This window comes from Megalops cyprinoides, chromosome 13, assembly GCF_013368585.1.
Source record: "Megalops cyprinoides isolate fMegCyp1 chromosome 13, fMegCyp1.pri, whole genome shotgun sequence".
Taxonomy (NCBI): Eukaryota; Metazoa; Chordata; class Actinopteri; order Elopiformes; family Megalopidae; genus Megalops; species Megalops cyprinoides.
The window spans coordinates 29,057,139-29,084,816 of record NC_050595.1 but is presented as its reverse complement, the minus strand read 5'-3'; the positions used below and the strand labels follow the sequence as shown (position 1 = coordinate 29,084,816).

At 41.2% G+C, this 27,678-nt stretch overlaps 2 protein-coding genes across 2 annotated transcripts; one reads left to right on the top strand and one right to left on the bottom strand.

Moving 5' to 3' along the window:
- Nucleotides 1-150: 150 nt before the first annotated feature.
- Nucleotides 151-17,906, bottom strand: kcnj11l (potassium inwardly rectifying channel subfamily J member 11, like). Its single transcript, XM_036544383.1, has 6 exons — nucleotides 17,713-17,906; nucleotides 7,436-7,612; nucleotides 3,822-4,061; nucleotides 2,210-2,479; nucleotides 1,508-1,715; nucleotides 151-636 (listed from the first exon to the last, which is right to left on the bottom strand). The coding sequence occupies exons 2-6, from the start codon at nucleotides 7,592-7,594 to the stop codon at nucleotides 200-202; spliced, it is 1,314 nt and encodes a 437-aa protein (XP_036400276.1). The 5' UTR covers nucleotides 7,595-7,612; nucleotides 17,713-17,906; the 3' UTR covers nucleotides 151-199.
- A 5,798-nt stretch (nucleotides 17,907-23,704) lies between these two features.
- Nucleotides 23,705-24,955, top strand: aplnr2 (apelin receptor 2). The gene has a single exon (XM_036544515.1). It carries the CDS (start codon nucleotides 23,705-23,707, stop codon nucleotides 24,953-24,955), a length of 1,251 nt encoding a protein of 416 aa, XP_036400408.1.
- Nucleotides 24,956-27,678: the final 2,723 nt, after the last annotated feature.

Below are 27,678 nucleotides of genomic sequence, written 5' to 3'. Positions count from 1 at the left end.
TCATATCAGCAAGATATAAAATGATACAATATACAGTAATAACAGACAAAAGAGTTCATAAGTAAAAATTTCAAAACACAAGGAAAAACAGTAGGAAAAACAAGCCATCAGGGCCAACAGGTGATATAGAAAATCTTAACTCAGCTGCTCCTTTCTCTTTGTCAGAATTTTGTACTACTTCTATTCCTATTCTTCTCTCTCAGTCACTCAACTCCTCCTCCCCCTCCTGTCTGTCTCTTCCTACCTCCTCCAGTTTTACTGTTTTCTTTTTCCCTTTCTCCACTTCCCCCTCCAGCTCCTCCCCTTTTTCTGTATGGGTATACCAGAGTTGGGAGGTGGAGCTCTCACACACCCTGCCCCCTCTCCTGTACCCACCTCTGCCGGCTCGTACCAACCCCCAGCCTTGGAGCACACCCCCTGGTGCACCTTCCTCCTGCACCCCTCTAGTCTGGTCCAGCTCCTTGGCACTGAGGGATGACATTCGGACAGGTACAGTGTTTCCGAATTTAGAGTAGTCCACTGTGTAGCGGCCATCTTCCTCCGCCATGATGGAGACAAAGCGACGGCCCCAGAGGATCTCGTCAGGAATGTATGAGGTGCGTGCCTGCATGGTGATGCCTGTGGTTTCCACCACACCTGCCGAAAATGGGGGCAAGGAGAAAAAAGGGAATTTATAATTAGTCTTACATTGCAATTCTGATCATATATTGAAATGTAATTTAGTACTGAGAAACGGCAAAGTGTCTGCAATCCTCCAGTGCACATGATCGCCTCCGGCGACTATTTTTCCACACTACAAGTCCCACATTGCAACAGGAGGCAAAAGCTGTTGGAGGAACAATATATCCTCCTGAATAACCAGTAGGCGGAACAAAGAAGGGGATCTTGGCTGTCCTATACTGGCACCCCTAGCCAGGCTCTGCCAGTGTGGGACTCCCAGTGTGGGACTCCCAGTTGTCATTGGCAAAAGACACAGCCAGGATTTGTGCAGATCATTTGAGCTTGCACTTCAGCTTGGAATTTCCCAGTTAATTTAGACTGTCATACTACTACTAATATTAATACTATCATTGGTTGGTTATATAATGCTATTTATATATATTAAATATATAAATAGCATTCATAAGCCTGCTAAAATATTATTACGTGTTCTCCCGTATGGTAGTGGCACTGGGTAATATTGGAACACTGAGACGATGCCACCCCACTTACTTTCACATATTTGTTGAAATGGCAGAAGGGATAGCAACTACTCTTTTGATGTGTTCTGGTTGTAAAATACACTTTTTAACCCATTAATAATTTAAAACTTTGTGTGAAATAAAAATAGCTAAATTAAAAGGTACACCTCACATGTAAAGAGCACCCTCACTACATACAAAGTATATGGTTCAAACACTGAACAGATCTTTGTAAAAATGACCCATGTTTCATTTGCTATTCTGTTCCAATGGAGTGTTTCAGAGGACAGAGAGTGGGGCTACTGCACAGGGAGGGTCCTGCTTACCCTCCAGTATGACAATGATCTCCAGGTCCTCACTGGCCAGTGACTGGGCAGACAGCTCATACAGGGGGCTGCCGCGTTCAATGGTGTGACTGATGATGAGGGGGGAGACAAGGAAGATCCCATTGCTCCGCAGGGGGTTCTCCACCTGGATATCCACCTGGCAGACCGGGATCACCTCACCCTCCGCTGTAACCGTGCGCCGGATGACCTGCCACCAACAAAAGAGCATAGTCAGGGCTGCACCCTGGTCTGAGTTCCCACTTTGCTCCTCTTCTGTCAGGGTTTCAGAGACTGTTTCCCGCAACAACCAGCAGGCGTCCTCGTGACAGCCTGTCTGGCCCAGTCACCTGCTGCTTTCCCGAGCTTCCACCAGAGGGACTGTCTTCCTGTTTGTGCCTGAACTGTGTGTACCTAATCTAGTTAGATTGTTTTCACATGTGTGTAAGTAGTCCCTATGTGTTTGGTGCAACACGACAGCAGTCTGACACGAAAATATCCACGTAACGTACAACTTGCTCCACACTTTTTTCCACATACACCTGACTACTCACTATATTAGAGACTCATGTTCACCTCAATAAGATCAGGTCCAATCTTTAAGCATACAAGCATGGTCATGAGTCTAACACACAAGGCACTACACTTTCACATTACTTTACATTATTGCCATTTAGCACTGCCAGACTCGGGGTCCCCCCTCACCTGCAGCTGCACAGTGGCAGAAATGATCATGCTCTTCCTCAGGTCCCCCACACGGAACATGAAGGTGGGCCGGCCATTGCGGGGGGCAATGACAGCGTTGCGTGAGAAGATGAGGGTCTCAGCGCGGCGATTGGCCTGGGCGGTCTTCATGAAGACGCAGCCCAGCATCACGGCGTTGATGATCAGGCCCAGGATATTCTGGATGATCAGCACGGTGATCGCTAACGGACACTCCTCCGTCACCATCCGGCCCCCAAATCCGATAGTCACCTTGGAGACAGGACACCGACTTCACATACACACATAGTGTGAAAAGCCCACAGTTTTTGTGGATTTTGATCTGTTGCATCTCCTCTATTCACAGATACACAGATGCACTGATGGCTTTGATGAACCCAAATGATCAAGTGTTTCAGTGCAGGGGTTTGTGATGCATGCCTGTTACACAAACTACAATTTTTGGACAACAAAACCAAGTGTACTGAAAGTCAATTAGGTTGTAGAATAATGGACATAACAATTTTGGTAACAGTGAGTTACACTGTGCATCACCACCTTAGGATTTAGGATTAAATGATTTTAAAGCTATTCATTGCCACACACCTTTTCAGTTGTGCTACCCTATGGAAACGTTACAAATATTTAAAAAGACAAAACTATTGCCAACTGTTTCTACATAGCCACATGGCTATTTCTTTCCATATATTGTGCATATGTTGTTTAAAGTGGTAAGTGTCCAAGTGTGAATCAAATAAACACTCATATTATGCTACATTCTTACACTATTGTCATTTAGCTCTTATCCAGAGCGACTTAGGTTACATTTTTTTTACATGTTATCCATTTATACAGTTGGATATTTACTGAGACAATTCTGGGTTAGGTACCTTGCCCAATTGTACAGCAGTGATGCCCTAGTGGAGAATCAAGCCAGCAACCTTTCAGCTACAAGGCCTGCTTCTTGCCACTATGCTACACTGTCACCCCACTGCCATACTCATATCTACAAACATGAGGGAAGGGACAGAGATTGCTACATTCCTGCATGTTTATTGATCAAGAGTTAGGTTAAAATACATGCTTGTGAGACTTGATATAAGTTGAAAAACTGAAAAAAATGTATGGACTGTACACTTATCCCTCAGAAAAGCACTTCCTTTCATTGCAATACTGCAGAAATTTGGGCCAGGGTTTGTCATCATGCTGTTAGAAAACTTTTGGGCTTGGTTGATCTAAGAATTGAAATCAGGTGTTTGAAAATTTCATCATTTTATTATCCATGAAAACACAAATCGAGTTATTTGGCCATAAATAGGCCAAAATGTAGACGCTTACCACCAGTCCTGGTCTATTTAAGCTACAGATTTTATGTCTGTTGTTTTACTAGTTTGAATTTTTTAACTTTACTTCTTGTAGGTTCTGTTGCTACTGTTGATTTTAGTTGAGTGTTTTACAGGCACTTCTCTTGTAATAAAATTAAAAAGTAAAGTACATCAAACAAAACAAAATGTTAACCAACAATTTACTGAATTAAACCAAAAAAAAAAACTCTTAACTAAACAAAGCTAAACCAGTATTATGCAGCTGGAGAGCCAAATGCAGAGAGCGGTACCTGGACTTCGATGGAGAAGAGGAAGGCAGAGGTGAAGGAGTGGATGGCAGTGACACAGGGCACTGGCCCGGGCCCGTCCTCCGGCCTGCGGGGCACCAGGTCCCCGTGAGCGAAGGCCAGGAGCCACCACGCCATAGCGAAGAGCATCCACGAGCAGATAAATGCAGAGGTGAAGATGAGCAGGGAGTGCTGCCACTTGAGGTCCACCATGGTGGTGAAGACATCCTGCAGAAACCTGCCCTGAGGGAAGCAGGAAGTCAATACAGATGCAAACAAGTGCTCAGAGGGTATCTTAATATGGAGTGGTGGTTAGGGCACAGGAGTACACAACAGTTCTTGGCACCAGAATGACACACTTCAAAACTCATTCAAAACCCCTCAAGCTATGCATAACGAAGTCTAATAAATGTTAGGCAACTGCAATAAATACCTTAGATCAGCTGAGCTGATACATGTGTTATGTTGCTTCCATTACTACAGCTTACAATTGAATGGTCCAATTTATTGTTGGATCTCTGATTAAAAAATAATACATCTAATAATATATATGAATAATTCACAGTACAACAATAGTAGGTTGCCTAATTGGTTATGCCATTCAGCTCAGCAGGAAAAATGGCAATCTGTACACACAAGCAGACATAAATGATAAGGTGAGTAAGATAGTAGATAAGCACCCAATTACTGCTTTGAAATTAAGGAGCGAGTGTTTGGACAGGTCTTGAATTAATGCAATTGCTATATTCAAAACGACACGAAATGGCTATAACCAGTGATTAAATGGCTTTAACCAGTGTTTTCTCTCAGTAAAAGTAGCACCAGAAATGGTCTGCAAGGAGAGGGTAAAACTTTGTCATGACTTCTGAGAACATGTATAACAATATTAGACACTGACAACATGCCAAGCTGGACTTCATTTGAAAATTAATTGCACGTAAGTACCTAATAAGTTACTGTGATTGATGCTACTGTGCTGTGTGGTGAAAATAATGAATACAGACTCGCCTGCATTAACTTTTTCATTGCTTTCACCTGTGGCCCAATTTAATGAATATATAATGTAATAGGACAGAAAGTTTTGGTTATCAAAACAGGTATCATCTGTTAAATTAGTATTTGTCTAGCTACCAGGCCACATCTCTGGATGCAAGCATTGTAGATAGCCTCATTCACACTTCAAAGTCCCTGATTTCAATGTTTACTCCACTGCTTTGCATGACAGTAATGCCATTGTTAATACAGTGCAGATGCTTGTGTTCATTCCAGGGCCATTCGGCCAAAGCAATGGTGAGTGCTACATGCATCCCAGAATGACGTTCATCAGTTAGTCTTGATCGAAATGGTTATCTTCATCTGCTGTTCAGTGAAAAGCAAGCTCATCATTATCACTGACTGGCCCCCGTGGTGAGTAGTTTTCTATTTAGTCATTCAGTAAATAAAAGTTTGGGCAGTTATGGTTTAAAGAACCAGAAAAAGTCCAAGGGTGCCATCAGTTTTGCAAAATTTCTAGTCCTTTATAATATGCCTGCTGGACCTGTGCTCCTGGTTTCCTCCACTAGGGTTCAGACTCAGCTTTCTCAGGGGCACTGAGTGTTATCTGATGCTCTTGAGATGGATGAAAGTACCTGTTGAGTGGTTTATGGGTTTTCAGCGCTTATGGGCAGGTTCATGAGGTTGGCCCTTCCAGCGATAAATGCAGGAAGAGGTAACGCAAACAAAGCCACAGACATCCATTGCCACCCTAAATGCAGCTGGGGTTGTTGCAGAAGAAGGGGCTGATTGTGAGCAGACAGGCTTTCAGGAAGAACACATTCTACTGTTAGAGCAACACTCTCCATTTAATTGCTGTGATTCATTATATCTTGTATTGACACAGTTTCAATTCCTTAGTCTCACAGTCAAATAGGCAGGCAGAGCTGGGGAGCTGTGTTGCTACACTAGATAATGAGTTGGGTAACACTGATGTAGTTCAGCATAATATCTCTTGGGCCTATGAAAGATCCACTGTGAGAAATGCAGAACTCTGTCGGAGCATCGCCAGAGCAACAGACAAAGTCAACTGTTTATCCATACATTACATAACATACTCAGAACTCTGTCCTAAGAGGAAAAGGTATGTGGACTACATACCTGATGACATCTTTGCATGTAACAGAACTGAGCATCAGACTACAGGATACTCGGCATACTTAATATTTGGTCAGTCGCCTTGTGTGCTTTTACATACACTGTGGAAGAGGAAGAATTTCCTGGGAGTAGAAGAGGAAGAATTTCAGGGCAGAATTAACAAGCAGTGAGCACCAGCCTTCTGACTGACTATGGACAAGCAAGAAAGCAAATGGACTGAGCAGCAGAACTTCATGAGAGATATGTGAGATTGCCATCCAAGATCGGCTCCCTCACAATGAACAGTTGGTATATGCGTAGAATCACAACTTCCTTGTAAGGCACAAAATTCAGTATAAGTGACTCCACACAACCCACCATGTGATACAGTTGCAGGTGTACACTAATCCCAATAAATGAGTCCAGGCTCCTCAATAACATCCATTGAATTGACTTTTGTTTGTGTGATTCGGAGAAGCAGAACCAACAAGAGACCCAGGACGAATCATTAGAAGAAGCACTGTACATTTATTGGAGTTTTGCAGTGAAAATTAGGATTCCAGTGGTGTGGTGTATGCAGAGGACTGAAGTCCCACTGCATGAGTTAGATGACTCTGTAGCAGGTTTAGTGTACAGCTGTGCAGGAAAATATTTACAACCTCAAATTTGACTGGGAAAAGAGTGAGGATGAGACCCAGCCCTCTCCAGGTCAATTCTGTCAATCACTGAGTATGGCGGTTATCCACTATGACCCATTCTGACTTCTGTGATCAATAGATTACAACAGGAGGACTCCCAGTGCTGCCCAAGTCTACATATTCTTCAGTTCTTAAAGGAGCTTTCTGCTTGTCTAGCTACCAGTTTAACTAGGTAATGCTTTTACTGGGACGGAAGTCAGAAGTCAGAGGTATATTAAGACTGCCTCCCAAAAGTGTTTCAACCAAAGCATATTTTTGTTCAACAGCAGTCATTTACAATACATTATTTGGCAGACACTCTTACCCAGAGCGACTTCCGTAGGTTACAGTTCCTTACAATGTTATCCATTTATACAGCTGGACATTTACAGAGGCAATTGCAGGTTAAGTACCTTGTCTGAGGGTACAGCAGGGATTGAACCGGCAACCTTTCAGTTACAAGTTCTGCTCCTTAACCACTATGCTACACTGCATTCACTATGTTGGAAAATGTTTCAAGTGAGCAATATGGTTGGGATAATTTATTTTAACTTGGATGGATACATATCTGTTCTCTTGTGCTGGAAGTTGCTCTAAATAAGTGTGCCGACTAAATTAATGTAATGTGATGTAATAATACTCACTCAGCAGGGGAGCTGGGTTTCCTTGTACCCTTTTATAGGCAATGGTAAATGAGAGGGATTGTCGGCATGACATGTCAATTTGTCAGATTTCAGATTACATCCCTATCCCAAAATGCAGGCTTACAAATTCTGCATCACTCTTTTTCTGGATTATAATTTTCAGAAATGCCCCTAATCACATACCAACCTGCTCCCTGATATTCTTGTGAGCCACATTACAGGACCCCCCCTTGGTGATGAAACGGGCGCGCTGGACTTTGGGCCAGAACCGGTTGGGCTGGGTGGAGTCCTCTGCCAGTCGGGTCAGGAAAAACCCATCTGGCAACAGACCTTTCCGGGCGAGCATCCTTATGCTGTGGTTTGCCTAGGGGTTTTCAATGCAAATTTTCACAGATGGCATGAGTAATGCTTGGGGATGGAGTTACAGGTATTCAGTGTAATTTTTCACCAATCAGTGCAACATTACAATAACTACAGGAGTCAGGATTTTGCAAAAGCTAATTTTTCAATAATCTCGTATTGTCTAAGGAAACTCAGTGTTTATCATTATTCTGCTGCTTCCTGAACAGGGAAAAGACAGAAGGAAATATCAAAACAATGGCAACTAGCTCATTATTGGACAGATGGGGTAGAACGTATATTTGGTGGTCATGGTCAAGTTTAGTAACGTTTATTAAAACTAACTGGAGTTATTTGGTAACAGATACTCAATAACCTCCATATTCTCTAGAAGGAGAACAATGTTAGCGTATAGAAATACTCTTCGTCGTGTCAATTGTAATGTAATGTAATTCAAAATTTTTATGGTATTAAGACAAATAAACTGCAACGGATGCGACAGACTAAACCAAACATACTACACATAAAATATAGTGTCATTTGATAATGCCGATAGTTGTAGTTCTGTGTATAGATTGTCTCGTCGTACAGTTTGGTGAATTCTGTTGCTTTTGGTGAATACCGCATCCACAGATGACGCTGTCATTGATTAATTCTAGTTCGTATCAATCTGTTAGTTTGCAAATGTTTTGTTAAGCCACATGACCAGTTAAGTAGATATGTTTAGACTAACAAGTGATGACATCCAAAATGGTATTTTTGATGACGTCATGAACGTGTTCTTTTCAATTCGTTTGTACAGTCTGTACAATCATATGACACGGGAGAACTGAATGAAATACGAGTTAGTCGTCAGACCCATTACTCCAGTACAATCTGTACACACTTATGAGCTCAGAAAACGTGTTATGCCTTGAGCCCATTAGAGTCTGGCTGCAGGCTCCACTGGTCCGACATGTCCTACCAGTGAAGGTGGAAGTCAGTGGAGGTGAAAGTGACGTAACGTGACGTATTTTTTCCGTGTTTTTTATTGGTCAGTCGTGTTCTGAGGCTTGACACTCTCGGTTTGCCTCGTAATAACCGGTATTTTCAATGTTTTTAATCGGAGATGAAGAGTAATTGTGCTTAATTTCTGTTGATAGCCTGACTAGCCATGTCATGTCTCATGTAGTTGCTGGCTAGACATGAAGGATAGTCTCCAATGTTTTATCGGTTAACTTGGGGAAAAGGAGCATAGTCGCTAGCCTAGCAATGGCTATCGGTAGCCTAGCAATGTTGCTTGCCTAATGCATTTGTAACGTCGTGTTGTTGTATTATTATTATCGTTATCGCTATTGTGCTTACAACTCCTTTCATTTTAAAACATGCTTGTGTTTAAGTGACACATTACTGACATGTTTTCCCCAGTTGTCCATGCTAATAAAATCTCGGTCATTAGTAAAAGTAATCTTGATTGGTAATACACTTTGATTAAAATTAGGTTTTAAGATTTAAATGTTTTCCCCTTTTCTGTATAAGCATTACTCTGTTCTGTGACGTTTACATTGTGAAATGTGTTGAATGACAAATGTATGATACAGCTGATACAGTGCATAAATAGCCTGCTATTACATTATTTGTTGATTTGTAGTAATCAACTCAACAATTACAGACTCAAGATTCATATTAATAGAGAGTGTTCCTCCATGCAGTTTCCTCTTCACCACACCAATTACCCTTTCAACGTCTGTCACATGGCGTTTCGTGAAAGTTGCTGTAATGCAGCATTGGTAATACCACTACTATTAATAACACAAATAACGAGAATATATGGTATTGTAACATTTTGAGAACACAAGGCATTTTTGTCATAGTATTTATTAAACATGAAACGTTGTTTAACAAATATACTGAAACAAAAAAAATAAACAATAACTAGTCATCTTCAAGTTGACAAAAAATTACAAGTTTACGGCTGTCAATCATGTCCTCAATGAAAGTGTTGAGGTCGGTCCTATTTTCTATGGTAGCTCATGTCACTCTGCTCTGCACGTCGCTCTGCTCTCACCCACCCAAGGACAGCTATAGTAAACGGCTATACCTACCGTCCATGTTTGTACATCCGTGTTTCATATCATTACGAGGAATGTAACTAGCTATGCTTCGTTGACTCCAGCTGATTTGTCACACACTATTCACGCGCAGCGTTATTCAAGATACCACACAGAGACATAGGGTCTTTGCATGCGTATCCTCTTGCTAACCCCCGATACCTTCTTTTAATCCGCACAGAATAACCCCGCGGTTATCAATCGTCCGAACATATCCTGTACCAGACAGACGTTATGTTCACTAACACATGCACATAGGCAACTCAAACTCGCCGCCACACGCATGTTCCTTTGCTCTCTTTGAACACGTCACATGTGTTCACGTGTGCACACGCACGACTCTGAACAAAGGAACACACACCCCATGACGCGCTCACACACACTAGCGCAAGACATTCGCTCAAACTAGATATGTGTAAATACATACACATGCTTCATTTATTGTACATGAATGTATTGATTCGTGCATTTCAACTTTGATGTCATATTTCAATAAATGCATTATTTTTCCAAGGTTGTCTGTTATGTTACACGTGGAATGAATATCGCCAACCTCTGCTGATCAGAATTCTAAGACCTTCACCTTATAGTTGACTCATCGGTGTTATTTGTTTAGTTATCTAAATAGATAATATTGTGATCTGATTGAGATTAACTATTGATGTGATAATTTCTATTATGATTATTAATTTAATTATTAATTGAAGTTCCAAATTAATAGTTTAGTATATTTTATGAGACTGATATACAAAACGAAATATGAGACTTTTATTTTAACCACTATGGTAGACACCATATTCTGTATGGCGCCTCCATGTGTTTATTTATCCCCAACATAATTGGTACCTCATGTAAGGATATTCCTCACACGTAAGTGGTACCCCCTTTAATCGTAGGCATTGTCCCTACATAATTGATGCCCTCTCTGAGGAAGACTAACAGCACCTACATAATTTGTGCTCCGTGTGAGGAAGACTAACATCACCCTACACAAGTCTGCTTTATACTGCTTTTTGTTTGCCTGTGTTGTAGTACATTGCGAAGGTGTATGAAAGAACAGTGTTTTCATCATGTCTTCTTTTCTACTACAAGACTCAACTTTAACATAGTCCCCTCCTTTCACAATGTACTTGGTCCAGCATTTCACAAGCTTCTTTATAGCATGTGTGGTGGAAAATTTCTAAGTATATACCCCATATGTAAATTGTAAGCATTGCCACTTTCACCCCACCAGAGAAAAGCGGAGCTTTGATACGATTAAGTTTGTTACTTGGTGGAGATAAATTATTGCCAGTAAACGTCATAAGCATTGCCAATAGATGTCAGTTTTAGATTTTAACTACAGTTATTGACATATTAAATCAGCTATTTACTTTATTACGCATGTGGAGGTCTGGAAGTGTATAAGGAAACCAGGCAATTTAATATGTTAGCCTTAAATAATCAATATGTAATCTATTACACTTTGTATGCATGTGAGCAGAAATTAAAGAGAGTGGGGGGGGGGGGGGGGGTATGCAGCTGCAAGAGAACTGTATGCCATAAGTTACAAAGTATGGCCTGTTGTTGGGGCTGATAATCGGAGGTAGACACTGTCCAGACATTGCCCAGAAGATGGACCCTGAGCTTAAAATAAAAATAACTGGACTTTGTGAGCAGGGGGTCACACATATTAAGGCTCTTTGTTTAGTATTATACAAAGACTGTTTAGTGTCTGCAAGTACTAAGGTTTTTTGTTCAGTGTTTTACAAAGACTGCTTAGTAGTTATAGGACAGGATGGAGCAAGTAATCAACTTTTTGATAGCACCAAATCAACCTTATGATAGCAAGTGGTTAACTATTTTTATATATTAGATATGTGCCGCCCCGGAGATAATGGTGTAGGGCCAAGGCAGGACAGTTGTTTTTTGTGTGCATCAGACAGGTGCACGCTTAGCAACAATAGTGTACAGAAAAGGCAAAAGGTGAAGTGAGGATGAGGTCAGACTGGAAAACAATACTGTACAGAAAATATGTTATGAAACCTAAGGTTTTTTTTAAGTTAAAGTTTTACAATAAGAGGAGCTAAGGGGAAAAAAAGCATAAAAGAAAGATGCATTTGGGGGTTTTTCAGACTGCTTGGGGTTATGACTGATGACGGTACTGCTCCGCGCAGACCAGCCTGGTTTACTGTATGTGATTTGCGCACATATACAATAAACCAATTGCATCAGATTCTTGAGAAGTATATTTGTTCTTTATTGGGCACTGGAATTTACTTTCTGAAGTTATTATAAAAAGGTATATATTAGTTACGTAACTTGGTGTGGAGGGAGCCCCCCGGTCTATTCGGCCTGGACTGGAAGGGGTTTTTCCTTACCACACATGACAGAATAGTAATCAGCTGACAGACAAGTCACACATGCACTACTTTTTTAAGTCTTGGTCCAAGGACTTGACTGTCCCGCATATTAATACTGCTCTTACATTATGTTCTGTTTTTGCAGATGCACCTTTCCATTCTACTAGCTGGTACTAAGCCAGCAGTAATAAGATGTACAACCTGCTGCAAACTATACCACTGTCCGCTCTGCCTCAACTTCAAGGCAACCAGCCGTTTGATAAGAGTGCAGCTCCATGTAGACAAACATATAAGAACTGCATTGTCTTTCAAAGATATGGTAATGTTATAATCTTGTAGTTCATGGATTTACCTTTCTTGCAATCATGGTTATGTCCTTTATTCATAATTGTTCCCCTTTTGTAGACAAAGTCATTTGCAGGTGTACACTGGACTGCAGGACACAAGGCCATTTTCACTGCCCTTTTTGTGACAGAACCATTATCAGGAAGAATGACATGACAACACACCTGCGGGTGTGTAAAGAGTCATCCAAGCCCTCTCTACCACCCGGCGGACTGGCTGAGCCCTCTCCAAAGACTTTTAAAACCACTATGGCAGCACATGTACAACCAAAACAGACAGCGAAATGTCCCCATTGTACCACAACTGTTTTAAAAAAGAACTTACCTGCTCACATAACCAGAAGACATACAGACACTTTCAAAGATGTAACATCTGCCAGACATCTAAAAAGCATCTGTGTAGATGTTACAAATGGCATATCATCAGTTCAGAAAACCAGTCATGGATTTTCTGTACCTGTACACGTACAGAGGAAAACATGGGGGAAAAATCATTCCACCACTTGTGAGTTAGAGGAATGCCGCCAATATCATTTGCTTGCACGACTGAGTGGTCTGCCTTTCAGCTTGTGTGAACATATCCGTTCACTTGATTACTGCGTTCACACAGAGCCTGGTGCAGTCCTTGATGCAGCAGTACTCAATGAAATGGTTTCATGTAAATTTTTTGGAGAGAGTAAGAAGGCAGTCTGCCTGCCTGAAACGACAAGAAATTGCCCTGACAGCTGATGCACCACTTTCTGTACTGGTGGATTTTGGTACATCCCAAACTAAGATCTGTCTGTCAGTTCATGAACCTTCAATAAAGCACTTCAGTCGGCTTGGCAGAGTTATTGTGACGTACAACTCAAAAAGTAATACATGGCATTGTCCCTGTGCTAAGCCACAGATGTCCTGCCCTCACAAGAACATTGGGAAGTGGCACTTGTTTCAGACAAACAGAGACTTGTTCAGACCAACATCTACTGCTGAGCTACCAGAATAATCCCAAAAAGATACATATGTCGTATATCCACCTACCAATGACTTAGAACGCATTGTGTGATACATATATACTGAGAAAAAAATTCCAGCCAACCTCCCGGAGGAAGCAATACATCTGAAACAGAGTATCCTAGGCACTTATTCCCAGCAGAGACCACATGCCCTGTCTGTTCAGGTCACCCACAGCTTCAGAAACCTGTGCAGATCACAAGAAAAGCCAAAATAGTTACCATGGCTGGTGTAATTGACAGTAAGTGTAATTGTAATTTTTTTTTCCTTTCTACATTCTTACACAACACACACTATTTAAAGGTTTGTAATTTGTATTGTACTCCCATAGATGTGTCAACCTACATCACAAGATGTCCAGAGTGCCACATGATGTACAGGTACCAGGAATGGCAAGATGGGCTCCATAGCTTTGATGACCATGTTATTCTGAGTCTGGAACTGTGCCTTTACCTCAGACACAATTTACAAGTGAGTGTCTACCAAACTTTAACTTTATGTTGTGTGTTTAAACTTATGCATAATCTTTTCAATGCAAATTAATCCCCCCTCTCCCCCAAGAACCATGTTGCCATTGCAAGAGTGATAAACTCATTGGAAAACTTGCGAGGCGTTAAGTACCCTGCCAGAGACACCATATTCCATGGCTACTGCCACTTTGAGGCACTATCAGACCTTCCCTACACATACAGTTGTGTCAGCTGTGGGTACTACCCCTCCGTGGTCATCATGGACCTTCATAAAAAAGGGGTTTTCAGCATGGCTGGTAAGTAATAAATTTGTAATATCTTAAGAATGTTGCAGTTGTAATGCTGTGCAATGGTTAACTGTACAATGTCAAACTTCAAATTTATTACTCAAAGGAAATGAAAGGAAGTAGAACTTGTCAGTTAGATGTCTGTTTGAAATGCTGAAAATATATTTCCTTTTTTGTATTTTGCACACAGTGAGTGAACTCAAAGAGCCTTCTCAGACATACACTGGTGAACAAAATATTGAAGAGTTCTGGGACTCTTCCGGCTTTGTTTCAAGTAAGTCAACTATTTTTTATCAAAACAGGTGTATATTAGTACGGTCTTCTATAACCTGACTTTCTTTACATTGCTTGTCACATACCATCTACTGTATATGTTACCAAATGAAAGGGTATGTTTTCATTTTAGGCCGTGAAAACAATCCATTTGCCATACATCCCAGTTATGAGCACTGGGCTCCATGGATTGGCAGGAAGACCAGGAGGAGTGACATTGTACTGAACACCGAGTATGAAAAAGTAGTGCCTGTAAAATCCTCAGCAGAAGCAGAACTTATCAACATTGCAGAGGACCATCTTGTGGATGAGCTCATGAAACAGAAGGTGAATTCCTTTTGTTATTGTTTTGTTGCGTACATTGCTGTAACATACTGACTTAGGGCAGAGCCAGATTGCACAATTGTATCTGTCATGACATAATTGCTGTAATATTTTCCAGGTTGAGATTGTGCGGAAACTCTGTAAGGCCTGCAATGTTGACTCGAGGGGATCCCGCATGGACCTTCTCATAAGATTGAGGGAGGAGATGCAAAACCGGCAGTCTTATGACAAAGTGTTTCAGAAGATCTGGGGTGCCTCTGGTAAAGGCAGCCTTTGGTTTCTGAAAAGAAGGTTGAATGACAGGTTTTTACATCAGAACATGCATTCATGATGTTTTCTTCTTGTATGTTTTTTCACCAGGTGGGTGGTCAGTCATCCTATGTCCTCATGGTGCTGTATACAGCCTGAAATTTAATCTGACGGCAGAGAGTCCCTGAGATTTTGCAGATCTGCTTCTCTCCTGGAAGCACCTACCAAACATCACCATTTATGACTTTGCACATGGTTTGGCCACACATGCCAACTTGCGTTGTCCTTCCACAATACCATTCCAGCCACATGAAGGACAACTGGCAGAGTCGACCCCACAAAACATCTCTGCAGCACAGCAGAAGAAGCTTCAAGTGTCCCTTACATGGCTGCATGAAAAACAAGACAACCCAAAACCAAATAGCCATCCTGTAACTGGATCATGTGACCACTACGTCATATATGACAAACTTCATGAAAAAAACACAAAAGATCCCTGGGACATACTACGTAGTATTGAGTTAGTTCCAGAGCTCCAGGGTTGGCTCAACCCACAGGTGGCAGAGCAATTTTTTGCACGTATGCGCAAAAACAATTACTTCCTGAACCAAATGGCACCATCCACACATGTGTTTATGATGAGAAACATCATTCACCATCATAACACAGCAGCAAACCGAAAACTCATGGCTCTGCAGTTGCATCATGGTCATGGAGAAGGGGGAAGCTGAAGAGACATTGCAGAGCTACAGCAGTGTCAATGACTCCTGGGATGCAGAGGAGAGGGAGGACATTTTAGCACCTTTTTATTTTTAAAAATAGGAGTGACCTCAACATTTTCATTGAGGAAATGATTGATAACTGTAAACTTATTTTTGTAAACTTGAAGATGACTAGTTATTCTGTTTATTTTTTTGTTTCAATATATTTGTTAAACATTTCATGCTTAATAAATACTATGACAAAACTGCCTTGTGTTCTGAAAATGTCATAATATCATATATTCTTGTTATTTGTATTATTAATAGTAGTGGTATTACCAATGCTGCATTACAGCAACTTTCACGAAACGCCATGTGACAGACGTTGAAAGGGTAATTGGTGTGGTGAAGAGGAAACTGCATGGAGGAACACTTTCTATTAATGTAAATCTGAGTCTATAATTGTTGAGTTGATTACTACAAATCAACAAATAATGTAATAGTATTTATGCACTGTATCAGCTGTATCATACATTTGTCATTCAACACATTTCACAATGTAAACGTCACAGAACAGAGTAATGCTTATACAGAAAAGGGGAAAACATTTAAATCTTAAAACCTAATTTTAATCAAAATGTATTACTAATCAAGATTACTTTTACTAATGACCGACATTTTATTAGCATGGACAACTGGGGAAAACATGCCAGTAATGTGTCACTTAAACACAACACAGCAACAACGACATTGCAAAGTTGCATTTCCCAGACAGTTCCGCTGCAATTTAATAAAGCCGATTTCTGCTCGTGGTTTTTGAAAACGCCGGTTTTTGAGACTACAATTCCAGGACAGACCGACATTTCAATAGCATACTGGGGGGGGGGGGACGACCATATACAAAGCGTCACTTTAACAAAAGCATGCAGTTAGTCGGCTTGTAGGTTGATGATGTTTAAAAAGGAAAGTAGTTGTAAGCACAACAGTGATGACAATAATAATAATGCAACAACACGAGCTAAGTAATGCATATCACAAGTAACATTGCTAGGCTACCCCAGCTAACACTACTTGAATAACAAAATATGAACACAACAACAATAATAACATTGCGAAGTTGCATTTCCTAGACAATAGGCTACCTCTGAAATGTATCTCATAAAGCCGATTTCTGCTCGTGGTTTTTGAAAACGCCGGTTTATGAGACTACAATTCCAGTACAGACCGACATGTCAATAGCATGAACAATCTACATGGCTCTGGACATGTCCAACCAGTGGAGCCTGCAGCCAGACCCTTCTCCCTTGAGCACAAGTCCTCCATCACCCTTTCCCCCTTAGATGTAACGCTTGGACTACGCCCTTGTATTTTTCAGTCTCTTTCCAGTCATTAGTTCTTGTGCTGTTTTCCAGTTTAATTTACCTTCAAATATGCCTAATCAATGTATATTTTAAAGGTTTGAAATGGATATATTGTGCTGGGGTAATTACAATGAGATAAACCCCACTGTTTTATCATAGTCCACTTATACGCACGACAGTAAGGTCGGAGGATTTACGTTTTTCGTCACGGTATTGTATTTGTACTGTGAGTCTCTTTCGATTCTAAATCATAGGAGCGGAGAATAGACCTGCAGTGCTTTAGTTCCGGAAAAGGTATCCATTTCGTCACGTCTCGCTCGCGCATCATTTCCCTGGCTGTACAGGCGTTGTTTTTAATTAATTAATTAACTTATTTCTTCTTCTTCCTCTTCTTCTTCTTATTATTATTATTATTTTGTAAAACGGCACGGCGTCATGGCCGATTATATTTTACTGCATCCTAGTTAGATCACCAAAAGGCCGTGATGCTTACATCAGAAGACCTCCGAGCATCATATTTACTTGACCATCAGTAGGCTACGAGACAACATAGGCTTGTATCTGCGTTAATCCTCGCATTACATGTAGCCTACTGTGAAATAGTTTCAGCCTACGGGAAATAAAAAGCAAAACCTCACGTAGCGTAGTGTAGGCTACGACATAGGCTACTGCATTCAGCCAAGCAGCTTACCTTGTTATCGTGTCACTTTGTTGACAATAGGAGCACGATGGGGTCGTCTTTTCAAAAAATTTACGTCCCGAATTTGTTGTCGATCCCATCTGGATAGCAAAACATATTGCTCGTTGTAAGACAGTAACAGCACCTTTCGCTGTCCTTGGTACTAGCGTCTGTGTCCCGCTCTACCTCTGGCTTGGACCCCTGCACCGAATGTATGACTTCAAACTGAATGACGCATGTAACTATTTATTTAGGCAACCAACTGCCGAATTCAATCATGCTGCAAATTTCAGTTTTACAAAACAAGACATTGAGTATTTTGTGTACATATGTTAAATGTTTAAGGTGATTTTTAGCAAACAGACTGTCACAAGTTAATGAAAACATTTCCGTTCTAGAGTTGTATTTAATAAACAGTACTTTTTCTGGAGCTCTATGTCTAAAAAGCAGGGGGTTAAAATTTTACTTCCAAGATCCCATATAACCCTCATATAACGACAAAAGAGCCCTCTCCACCCTCTCGTTATTATAATTGGCTCTGAGGTCTCCCTCTCACTCAATGAACCTGGATAAAGCCACCTTGACCCTGCAAATTGGTTTCATTTCAATGGGAATATAAGGATGGGTAGCTTGGCCAGGGGTTTGTCTTTTTGCACACCAGTGACCTCTGTTGGTCATTCAGGCACCCAAAGTCTGCCGGTGTAAAGCTGCACGTAAAGAGTCTTCTCACTCATGTCTGTGCAAGCTTGGCATAGGGACTGCACTGTGAAAAGAAGAGATGCTGGGCATCACGTGTTTTAGAGGAGAGCATGTGCCTGTCTGCGCTCTCCCAAATTGTTAGCTGGGGTTGTAGAGACCTCATAGCATCCCTATTATACAACTGGGTATTCCAAACTGAACCCAAGGCATATTTTCTTGTTCCTATAATTTGTCATTGACAGAGCATGTAGATACTGATTATTTGACTTTAGCATTTGTCATAAAAAATTGTCACATTTCCTAGCCTATGGACAAGACTAAGATGCTATACTGCTGTAATTCAGTTTGGTAATATGGCTTTTATTCTCTATTTTTACTATTTTCCACATTTTAGAATAATAGTAAAGACATCAAAACTATGAAATGACACAAATGTAATTATACAATGACCAAAAATTGTTAAACAAATCAAAACTCTCTTATATTTTAGATTCTTCAAAGTAGCCAAAAATATTTTTTAAAAGAAAAAATTTAAAAGAAATTCATACATATTCATCAACCTCACTATTTGTATTTGTCTAAGAAACAAATTTCAAGCATTTAAGCATAGTCCTTAGATCAAAATGTCTTTGAATGCATGTGTCTCGTTATCTTAATCAGGTATGTCAAAACTTTGACTGGGACTGTACATCATTGTTTTTCAAAGTGTAGGTCAGGAGTGGGTTGTGGGAGATTTAAAAAGGGTCATTGAACCAAATTGTAAATCTACAGTGTACTGCAGTTATTGAGAAAAAGAATTCATTCTGATATCACTACATTTATTGAAAAAAAAATTTAGTAATTATTTAAACAAGGCATTTAACTATGTCTGATTGGGTTGTGAAGGTTTGACATTTTAAAAAGGTAGATCACTTAGGATAAAATTTGAAAATTGGTTTACATCCACTGGTATACATCAGTTGATCGGACCCACATAGTTACATACTAAAAGAAGTTGATGAGCTAAATTCGACAAAGGAACAACATTTTTTTTTGTTCACTTCTTGGGGGTATTTATGTTCAGCGACTCTATAGTTCTAAGTCTTTGCTTTGACAGCAGCCCATCCTAATATGACATTTTCCTCCACTCATTTTGTAGTTTTCTGTAAGCTGATACAGGTGTTACTCAAAGCAATTGGGGTTGCCTGCCAACACAAATGGACAAATCTTTTAGAATGGCTAATCAGTACATACAGTACAAAACCTAATTGACTGTAGAATATCAAAGTTGCTCGCTCTGTTGTGTAATGAAAGACAGGGTCTCTGCAGTGCGGACTCCCTTCATGGAGCACATTTTAAAACTTGTAGGGGATTTACAATTTGAGGTCTAGTGTTTCTTCAGAATCTCTCATAAAGCTGCTGGCTGAATTATGTGTAGACAATCCAATTACCCTGACAGAAACAGCAGCTGCCATTTCATTTCACACTCCTTCACGTCACACGCTGTTTCTGTAATGGAAGGCACTGTGCTCATAATTTTCCTGTGTGAATGAAAATCTGTATCAATTTAGTAAGCAAAACTTGTCCAAGAACTCCTCAACCCAAGAAACAGCCATGCTGTTTACTAGTTTGTGGGCATGTCGAAAGCATCAGCTATACCCCCAGTTCAGCTGCATGTACATAATAAATGTTACCTCGTTTGGACAGCTGGGACCAGAGAAAGCAGAGAGGAAACAGAGGCGTGGGAACATACATAATCAGACAGAGGAACAGTCAACACTGTGACCAGAACTAACAAGCAAACCCAGGGCCAGTCACATTTTTCCCACACACGTCACAGATTTATACACTGCATCTCAGTAGCTACAAGCTGGGAGACATCTGTATAAGCAAATACACAGAGTAATGATATATAGCAATATAATAGTAACTATAGTACAAAACATTTAAATTTCATACGTGTTTTGCAGTGTAGACTGAATATGTCAAGACAGCCTACTATGGGTCAAGTCAGTGTGCACCAGCAGCTCTACTTGGACACCATACTGATCAGAGATGCAAAGGTCAGCAAAGTCTTGGCATGGGGTAAATGTCTAGCATTTAGGAGGAAGGACTTCATCTGTCCTCCTCACTGCTGATCAGTACTGGAGGACAAAATTACCAACCTGTTTTCTTTTATGCTATATCCTTCCTACTGTCCATCTTTTCCCTTCTGAAATGTTCTGGTCCCTTAGGTTCCTTTAAGTCTTGCAAGGCAGCAGAGCATTCACCATGATAATGATGTCCATGATAATTTCCTCCAGCTACTAATGTTTTCAGGACACCAAGAGAAGGTGTCAGGGTTTACAGACTTCCCCACTTATAAATTTCCCCCTTTAGCACAACAACCATAAGACTCCACAATTTAGTACAAAATATTTCACAATTCCTAAAATGACAAACACATGTGTGGCTGGAATAAAGCTGCATAATGCTTTAATGAGACTGAATTCATGAATCCACAAAAACAGTATAAATGTTGTTTTGCTTTTAAATGGGGCAATGGCATTGCCTAGAACATTATGTCATGCCAGTTTGTTTTTTTGTTTAACACTGTTTCCCCTTTGCTTAACCCTGTTTTGGTATCACCCATAGGCGTCATTTATGCTGGGGATGCTGGGGACATGTCCCCACCGCTTTAAAAAGGGGTGAACACGTCCCCAGCCCTTTTCAAAACAAACTCACGCCCATGGTATCACCAGTAATACACTTCACTCGTCTCACTGCGACGACCTCTGCATTAGGTCAGAAGACACTAAATGAAGCAAATACAATCGTCAAATCCCCTTGCACGCAACCAATGGCTGTTTCTTGCAGTAAGTCACGTAGCACTGGAGAAGTGGAAGAGGCCAGACATTGCCTTCTTTTGTCTTTGGACACACTCAGAGGGGGAAAAGTAATCCTTAAATATTTGCAGGGTGTGAAGTCTCATAAACAGCAGCTTGCTGTGCTAACGATGTGCCACATTTCAAAGTCAAACACAATCACCTCCAAATAGCCTTTCCTCCATGCTGTTTTGATTTAAAATTGTAACACTGGTACACAGTATTGTATGCACCTGCAGTAGCATAGAATGTGATCATTGACAATTTCTCAATGGGAAATCTTAAACATCTAACATTGCACCCAAGTGTAATGACTGAATTCAGTCATATTACATCACTTTTTTCACTTACCAGTCATCCTTTCCCTGGCTTTCCCAGTTGCTGTGAACGTTTTCTACATATCATCAATTTTCTCAACTGGCTATTTGTTGGAACAATTCAAAACAAGTACCTTGCTCCAAGGAAGGTCATCATTTCAGTTTTATAACTGCTTTCCTATTCTGTATGAAAACTAGATGTTAACTAGATAAAACTAGATGATATACAGTAGTTTAATATGGGAATAATAGGATGTAATATATCTCATAGGATATAGTAATCTCATAATTCATCACAAGGCCTTACTTTTTTAGATTTTATGATATATCCTGTATGTAGCACATTACATTAACAATGTACCTAAACAACAAAATGGCACCTACAAGTGACGTGTGAAGTGTTTCACTGCTTTGGATCCTTTCACTGCTTTTCTGCTGCTGGTTCAGTTCACTCAGACTCTACAGAGTAGTTTAGCCAAACCAGAGCAAAGTCAGACCAGTGACACCACAGTGACAGCAATTATTCTGAGACAGTGAAACTTAATCTTTGAAACTGTCTATGTTTTTTTTCAGCTTCTCAGTCTTTTGCTACAATGATAGAAAAGGATGTTGGTTGTGAAACTTAAACATTTCAGAATATTCTTCTGTGATGTATTCCAAAATTCCACCCCCTGCATTCATATTTTCTTTCTTCAAGCCAAATACAAAACATTTGACTGGCTCACGTTCAAATTACTTTCATAGTTCTCTGAGGATTGCAGCTATCACATTTTTCTGCTGGTTTACATGACACACAGAAGGAATTCTAAAGGCTTTTCTCCCCTCACCATTAACTTTAAAATGGTTCAGTGTGAAATCAGTGTGTGTAGTGTGTGTGTGTACTGTGTTGTTTGTGTATGCTGTTTGCAGAGCTTGGAGGGGTGCAGCGGGTGGTCTGGGGGAGGGTGGGTGGGGTTGCCAGGAAAAAGGGCAGGATGCAATAATGGGTGGGGGTGGCAGCTGGGGGACTTACAGCTGGACAAGAAAGAGCCACAGTAGGTCACTCCCTGGGAAAGAGGTACGAAGGAAGGGAAACAGGAGAGAGAGGGTGGACTGCAGCAGCTCTCCTGAAATCACTCGTGTTAGACAAGAAGATGCAGGGGACATGAGTGGATGAACCTTCTGCACTACTGTTGTTGAGGCAAGACTTGATAACTCCACTGGACTTCATGGTAAATGTCTATATACTTTATATGCATGAAAAACAGACAGCGTGGAAGGGTTTATTATTACAGTTACAGTGCTAATAGATATATTACCAAGTTGTTTGATTGCAGTTTATGCAAAGTGTCCACATTGATGTTTTTCTTATGGGGGTTTAACAGGGGAAAAAAATAAAAATAGATCTTTTTGTTATCATTTGTTCCCTGTGAAATATCAATTTTTGTAAATTGATGGATAGTCTGTCAATGAATGAAATATAATCCTGTTTAAAGGTCCTAACATATTGTTGGCTTTCTTCAATAACTGAGATAGATTTAGAGACTTTTTACATTTAATTGCGAAATACTTTCCCCTAGTTAATAATGACTTATAGGTGCTACACATTTATATTTATCTCATTGTACAGTACCCAACTTGATTACATGAATGAGTAAATTCATCCATTTATCTTGCTGGGGAGCACTCTATAGCTTTGGACATCAGCTTTACTTGAAGAACTCAATCCTCTGTCAGCATTAACTTTGTGATAAGGATGCTGTAAACTCTTGTCTGCTGCTCTCTGAGTCACTCAGAAATGGAAACATTATCCTGCACTGAGCCTCTTTTGAACTTATTTTTCAGAGATGTGATTACAAAAATCCAAGGGCAAAGGAGGAAAATCAGACCTGGAGTGGTAGAGAGGGAAGCATCCCCTTCCCCACTGCAGGTATTTACTCAAAGACTCATAAATCCAGGGAAAGTTAACACAGGAAAAGCACAAGGACAAACAGCTGATAATACGCAATAAAGTGCTATATATTTATCTAGAGAAAAAAAAAACTTCCAGAGGAAGAGACAAGTGTTTTCACTATAGGCAGCACAACACAAACTCTCATGTATCCAGGCCTGCTGCCAGAAGATCCTGTTTCAGTCTCCACATTCACGCCAGTCTCTCATTGGCCAATGTCAGACCCTCTGTTCCCTTCTCCTTCCTCCCCTCCTGTTGCCCTGTGTGACTACAGCGAGTGGAGCCCCACATGGGTGCTCATCCCTTCCATTTACCTGCTAGCTTTCACCCTGGGATCCCTAGGGAATGGGCTTGTTCTTTGGGCATATCTGAACCACCCCAGCCACAGGAGGGCCTGTGTCAAACCCCAGCTGCAACCATCACATTTCCCACCCAGGTGCTCTGGCCCATCCCGCTCTCTGACCGACTCTCTGATCGCTAGCCTAGCAGCAGCTGACTTGGCCTTTGTGGTTACCCTGCCTCTGTGGGCTGTATACACAGCGCTGGGTTACCACTGGCCATTTGGCCTCCCTCTCTGCAAGGTCAGCAGCTACCTAGTGGCGTTAAACATGTATGCCAGTGTTTTCTCCCTCACAGGTCTTAGTGTGGAACGCTACTGCATCATTGCAGGGCGCCTCCAGGCCCAAAGAGGGCAGGGCGGCAATGGTAGTCGGGTGAGGTGGATTGTGGGGGGTATCTGGGTAGCAGCAGGTATCTTAGCCCTGCCTGCTTTAATTCTGAGGACAGTGACTGAGGTGGAGATGGTGAAAAGCCCTGAAGACTGGTGGGAACAGGAAGGGGCCAACTTACAGCAAGACCACATCTCCTTTCGCATCTTTTCTTGCGAGATGGACTACTCAGTTCTAATCTCCACTGAGCTGACTGATGACAGAGTCGAGCAGGTAGAGCTCTGGTGGACAGCAGCTATGGGGATCAAGTCCACCCTGCTGGGCTTCCTGTTACCATTGGCCATCCTGCTGCTCTGCTACTGTTCTCTGGGACGTCTGCTCACCCGTCACTTCAGGAGGGGCCCACGACCTGATCGTCACCAGCATCGGCGCCTGTTGCGTGTCATTGTCACCCTGGTGCTGGCCTTCTTCCTCTGCTGGCTGCCCTTCCATGCTAATAAGACCCTCGTTATCTTTACCGAGCTGGGGCTGCTGCCATACTCCTGCCCCTTTGACAGGGCCTTGGTGGCTGCCCACCCCTACACAACCTGCCTAGGGTACATCAACAGCTGCCTCAACCCCCTGCTCTATGCCTGCTGTGACCAAGCCTTCCGCCAGCGCTGCCGGGCAGTGCTGGGCTGGTGCCAGGGGAGGAGCAGGAAGGAGTCAGCGGAGGAGGCAGACGATGACAGAGAGGAGGCCAGCCGCAGCTCGGCAGTGCCCTCTGGGACTCAGGATGAGACACAGAACAAGACGTAAAAGGACGTAAATTTAAATGTGAAGAGCACGCTCGGATTCACCTCAACTGGAAAAGGTACTGGGGAGGACAATATATTCAGGCTGGCCGTTCAGGGGAATCTGTGGCTACATTTTCCAAGGAACCTCCAAAGGAAAGGATGAAGGATACACAAACAAAAAGATGATTTAATGATGGGAAATGTACTCACTTTTAGGCATAGGAGATGCCTCAAGTAATGAAATGTAACAGTTTGAACAAATGTTTAAAATATCAGAGCAGTACGGAATATTGAGTGATCAGAATGTTATAGACTTTAAATGTATTAGTTCCAAGTGTCATTTATACTGTTTCTGTTCTATATTCACTGTGTCCAAATGTATAATTCTAGTGCTATCTTCATTGCAGCAGTGTGCAGTTGAGTCTAAGACACTGGCTTGAAGTTGGCAGTTGCAAATCCCAGGGGGATGTTGTACCACAAATGAAAGCACTATAGTCCTCCAGTACACTGTTTGAATAAAAACATAAGCGATTTAAATGTATTATGTCTTAAGGGTGCCCACAAAGACAATCTATAATCTGACATGCCCAATGCAATTATGTGTAATGACAAACAGTAAAAAAAGGAAATATTGTGCAAGTTTTGTTCTTAATTTGTGACAACATGTTTTGTGCAAAGAGTGTGAAAACAGTGTATGAAAGCAGTGTGAAAAAGGTGTGAAAGTAGCTGCATAATATGCACAATCTCCTAATACTTTTGCCAATTAAAGTTCTTTGTTCTTATCAGCCTTCCACAATCTTATTTCTTATCAGTTTATCATACACCTGCATTTACATAAACGTGTGCATCATGTACATAAACATCCTCCATGGCATATGAATCCAGTGTCCAAGGCCTGTTAAATGCTGGTTGAATCAAGTGTGCATAAGCATTAAAAATGAGCTCTGCAAACTCTAAGAGAACTGATGAATGTTGACTTGACGGTGTGCAAGATTGTTATGCAGCAGCTCCTTATTCAGTCAAGAAACCAATTTCCCAAATTCTGTTACCTGCATAATGGCTCACCTCTGCTCTCTCTCCTCTTCCTTGCTCTCCTCCTCTAGATGTTTTCCCCTGCATCCATTTCCAGCCACTTACTGTTGTTTTTCTGAGTGGTACAAGAGTGGGGATTAGAGAGCAGAGGCTTTGGAAACTACTCCACCCTGATCATAGGCTGTCCACAGGATGAATGAGAATAAGCGGACAGAACCATTTAAACAGCTCACTTCAATTCCAAGAGTGAGTCTGTTAAATTGTCTTGGACTAGGGATAAGGAGCTTTGGCCTGAGATCAGAGATATGAAAAGATAGTGTAGGAACTGTTTGGTCATGCACAGACAAGTAAAGAAGGAAATACACAGTAAATGTAAAGTGCAAGGCAGAGAATACAGAGAAAATGGTGATAGGAAATTGAGCTAAGGAGAAAGCATGATACATATTATTCCATTTTCTAAATAATTTCTTCTCAAAAGTTATTAAAGTTATGATACATTTTCCCATTGTGACATCTGCATTACCTGTCAGTTGTATCCATTTGTTTTTGAGAAAGAGCAATGGAGCTCAGCTATAATAGTCCCCACAGTCTGCAGTACTTTTTTACTTTTACTTTGTGCCACAAAAAATCTTCATTAGTAATTGCCTAGAAAATATTGCATTAGTTGAATGGTAGAATCTCAGGTTTACATACATGTAAATTTTTTCTAAAATAAAGCATTATCACAGAATTAAAATAAGAGCATCACAATGAGTCCCATGTTGCGACTCACATTGTGAGAAGGAAGCACACTGAATGAACTGAGTGAGATTCACATAGTCTACTGCAAGGGTGGCCAACCCTCTCCTGGAGAGCCGCATGTCCTGCATGTTTTAGATCTCTCCCTGCTCCAACACAGCTGATTCAAATGATCAGTTTGTTATTAAGCAGCTTCAGGAGTTCATAACGAGTTGATCATTTGAATCAGCTGTGTTGGAGCAGGGAGAGATCTAAAACATGCAGGACATGTGGCTCTCCAGGAGAGGGTTGGCCATCCCTGGTCTACTGCATAGACACTACTGGTTTGGTCAGTTCCTCCAGAACTGAACAAACTGGAAGAACGGAACAAATCAGAACTGAGTGGTGAACTGCATCAGACACATTCATGAACTGAAAGAACTGACTCAATGCACAAAGTGGGGCCTTTACGTTCAAAGACTCTTATACGTTGCTTCAAGAGCAGCCTGCCCCAGTGTAAACTTTTCCTCCACTCATGGTCAGTTTTGGTTTTGTACATGTAAATGTAGGTCAAAGTATATTGGGAGCTGCCTGAGTGGTGAGTCAACCAAATCTTTTAGATTTGTGAACCAGTACAGAACATTGAACAGATTTGTACAAAAACATTTGTTTGTTTGTGAACTGGACACTACTACAGCACACTACACCTAGTAACAGCAAGCGGTAAACCAGGATGGCAGGATTTACGTTTTTTTTTTTTTTATTTTTGCAAGATTCTGCAGAAGGATACTGCTTTAACCGGCAGATTGAATGACCACGTGCTCAGTATAAAATGAGGACCGCTCATTTTAGATCTAACGGTCAATAAACTTCATGATGATGTTAGCCGAGAGTTTCCGGTAGAAACTTCCGGTAATATTCCCATTTTCTACCAAAATAAGAGAATAAACATTGGTACCGCTGTCACTTCATCTCTAGTCAATACCCTCATCTTAT

Bases quoted from the DNA above. Each gene is read 5' to 3' on its own strand.
- kcnj11l (XM_036544383.1), bottom strand. From the start codon at position 7,594: ATGCTCGCCCGGAAAGGTCTGTTGCCAGATGGGTTTTTCCTGACCCGA. The intron at 4,062-7,435 runs GTTGGTATGTGA...TGCTTCCCTCAG, and splicing joins ACAAGAATATCAGGGAGCAG to GGCAGGTTTCTGCAGGATGT. The intron at 2,480-3,821 runs GTACCGCTCTCT...CCTGTCTCCAAG, and splicing joins TCTTCTCCATCGAAGTCCAG to GTGACTATCGGATTTGGGGG.
- aplnr2 (XM_036544515.1), top strand. From the start codon at position 23,705: ATGTCAGACCCTCTGTTCCCTTCTCCTTCCTCCCCTCCTGTTGCCCTG.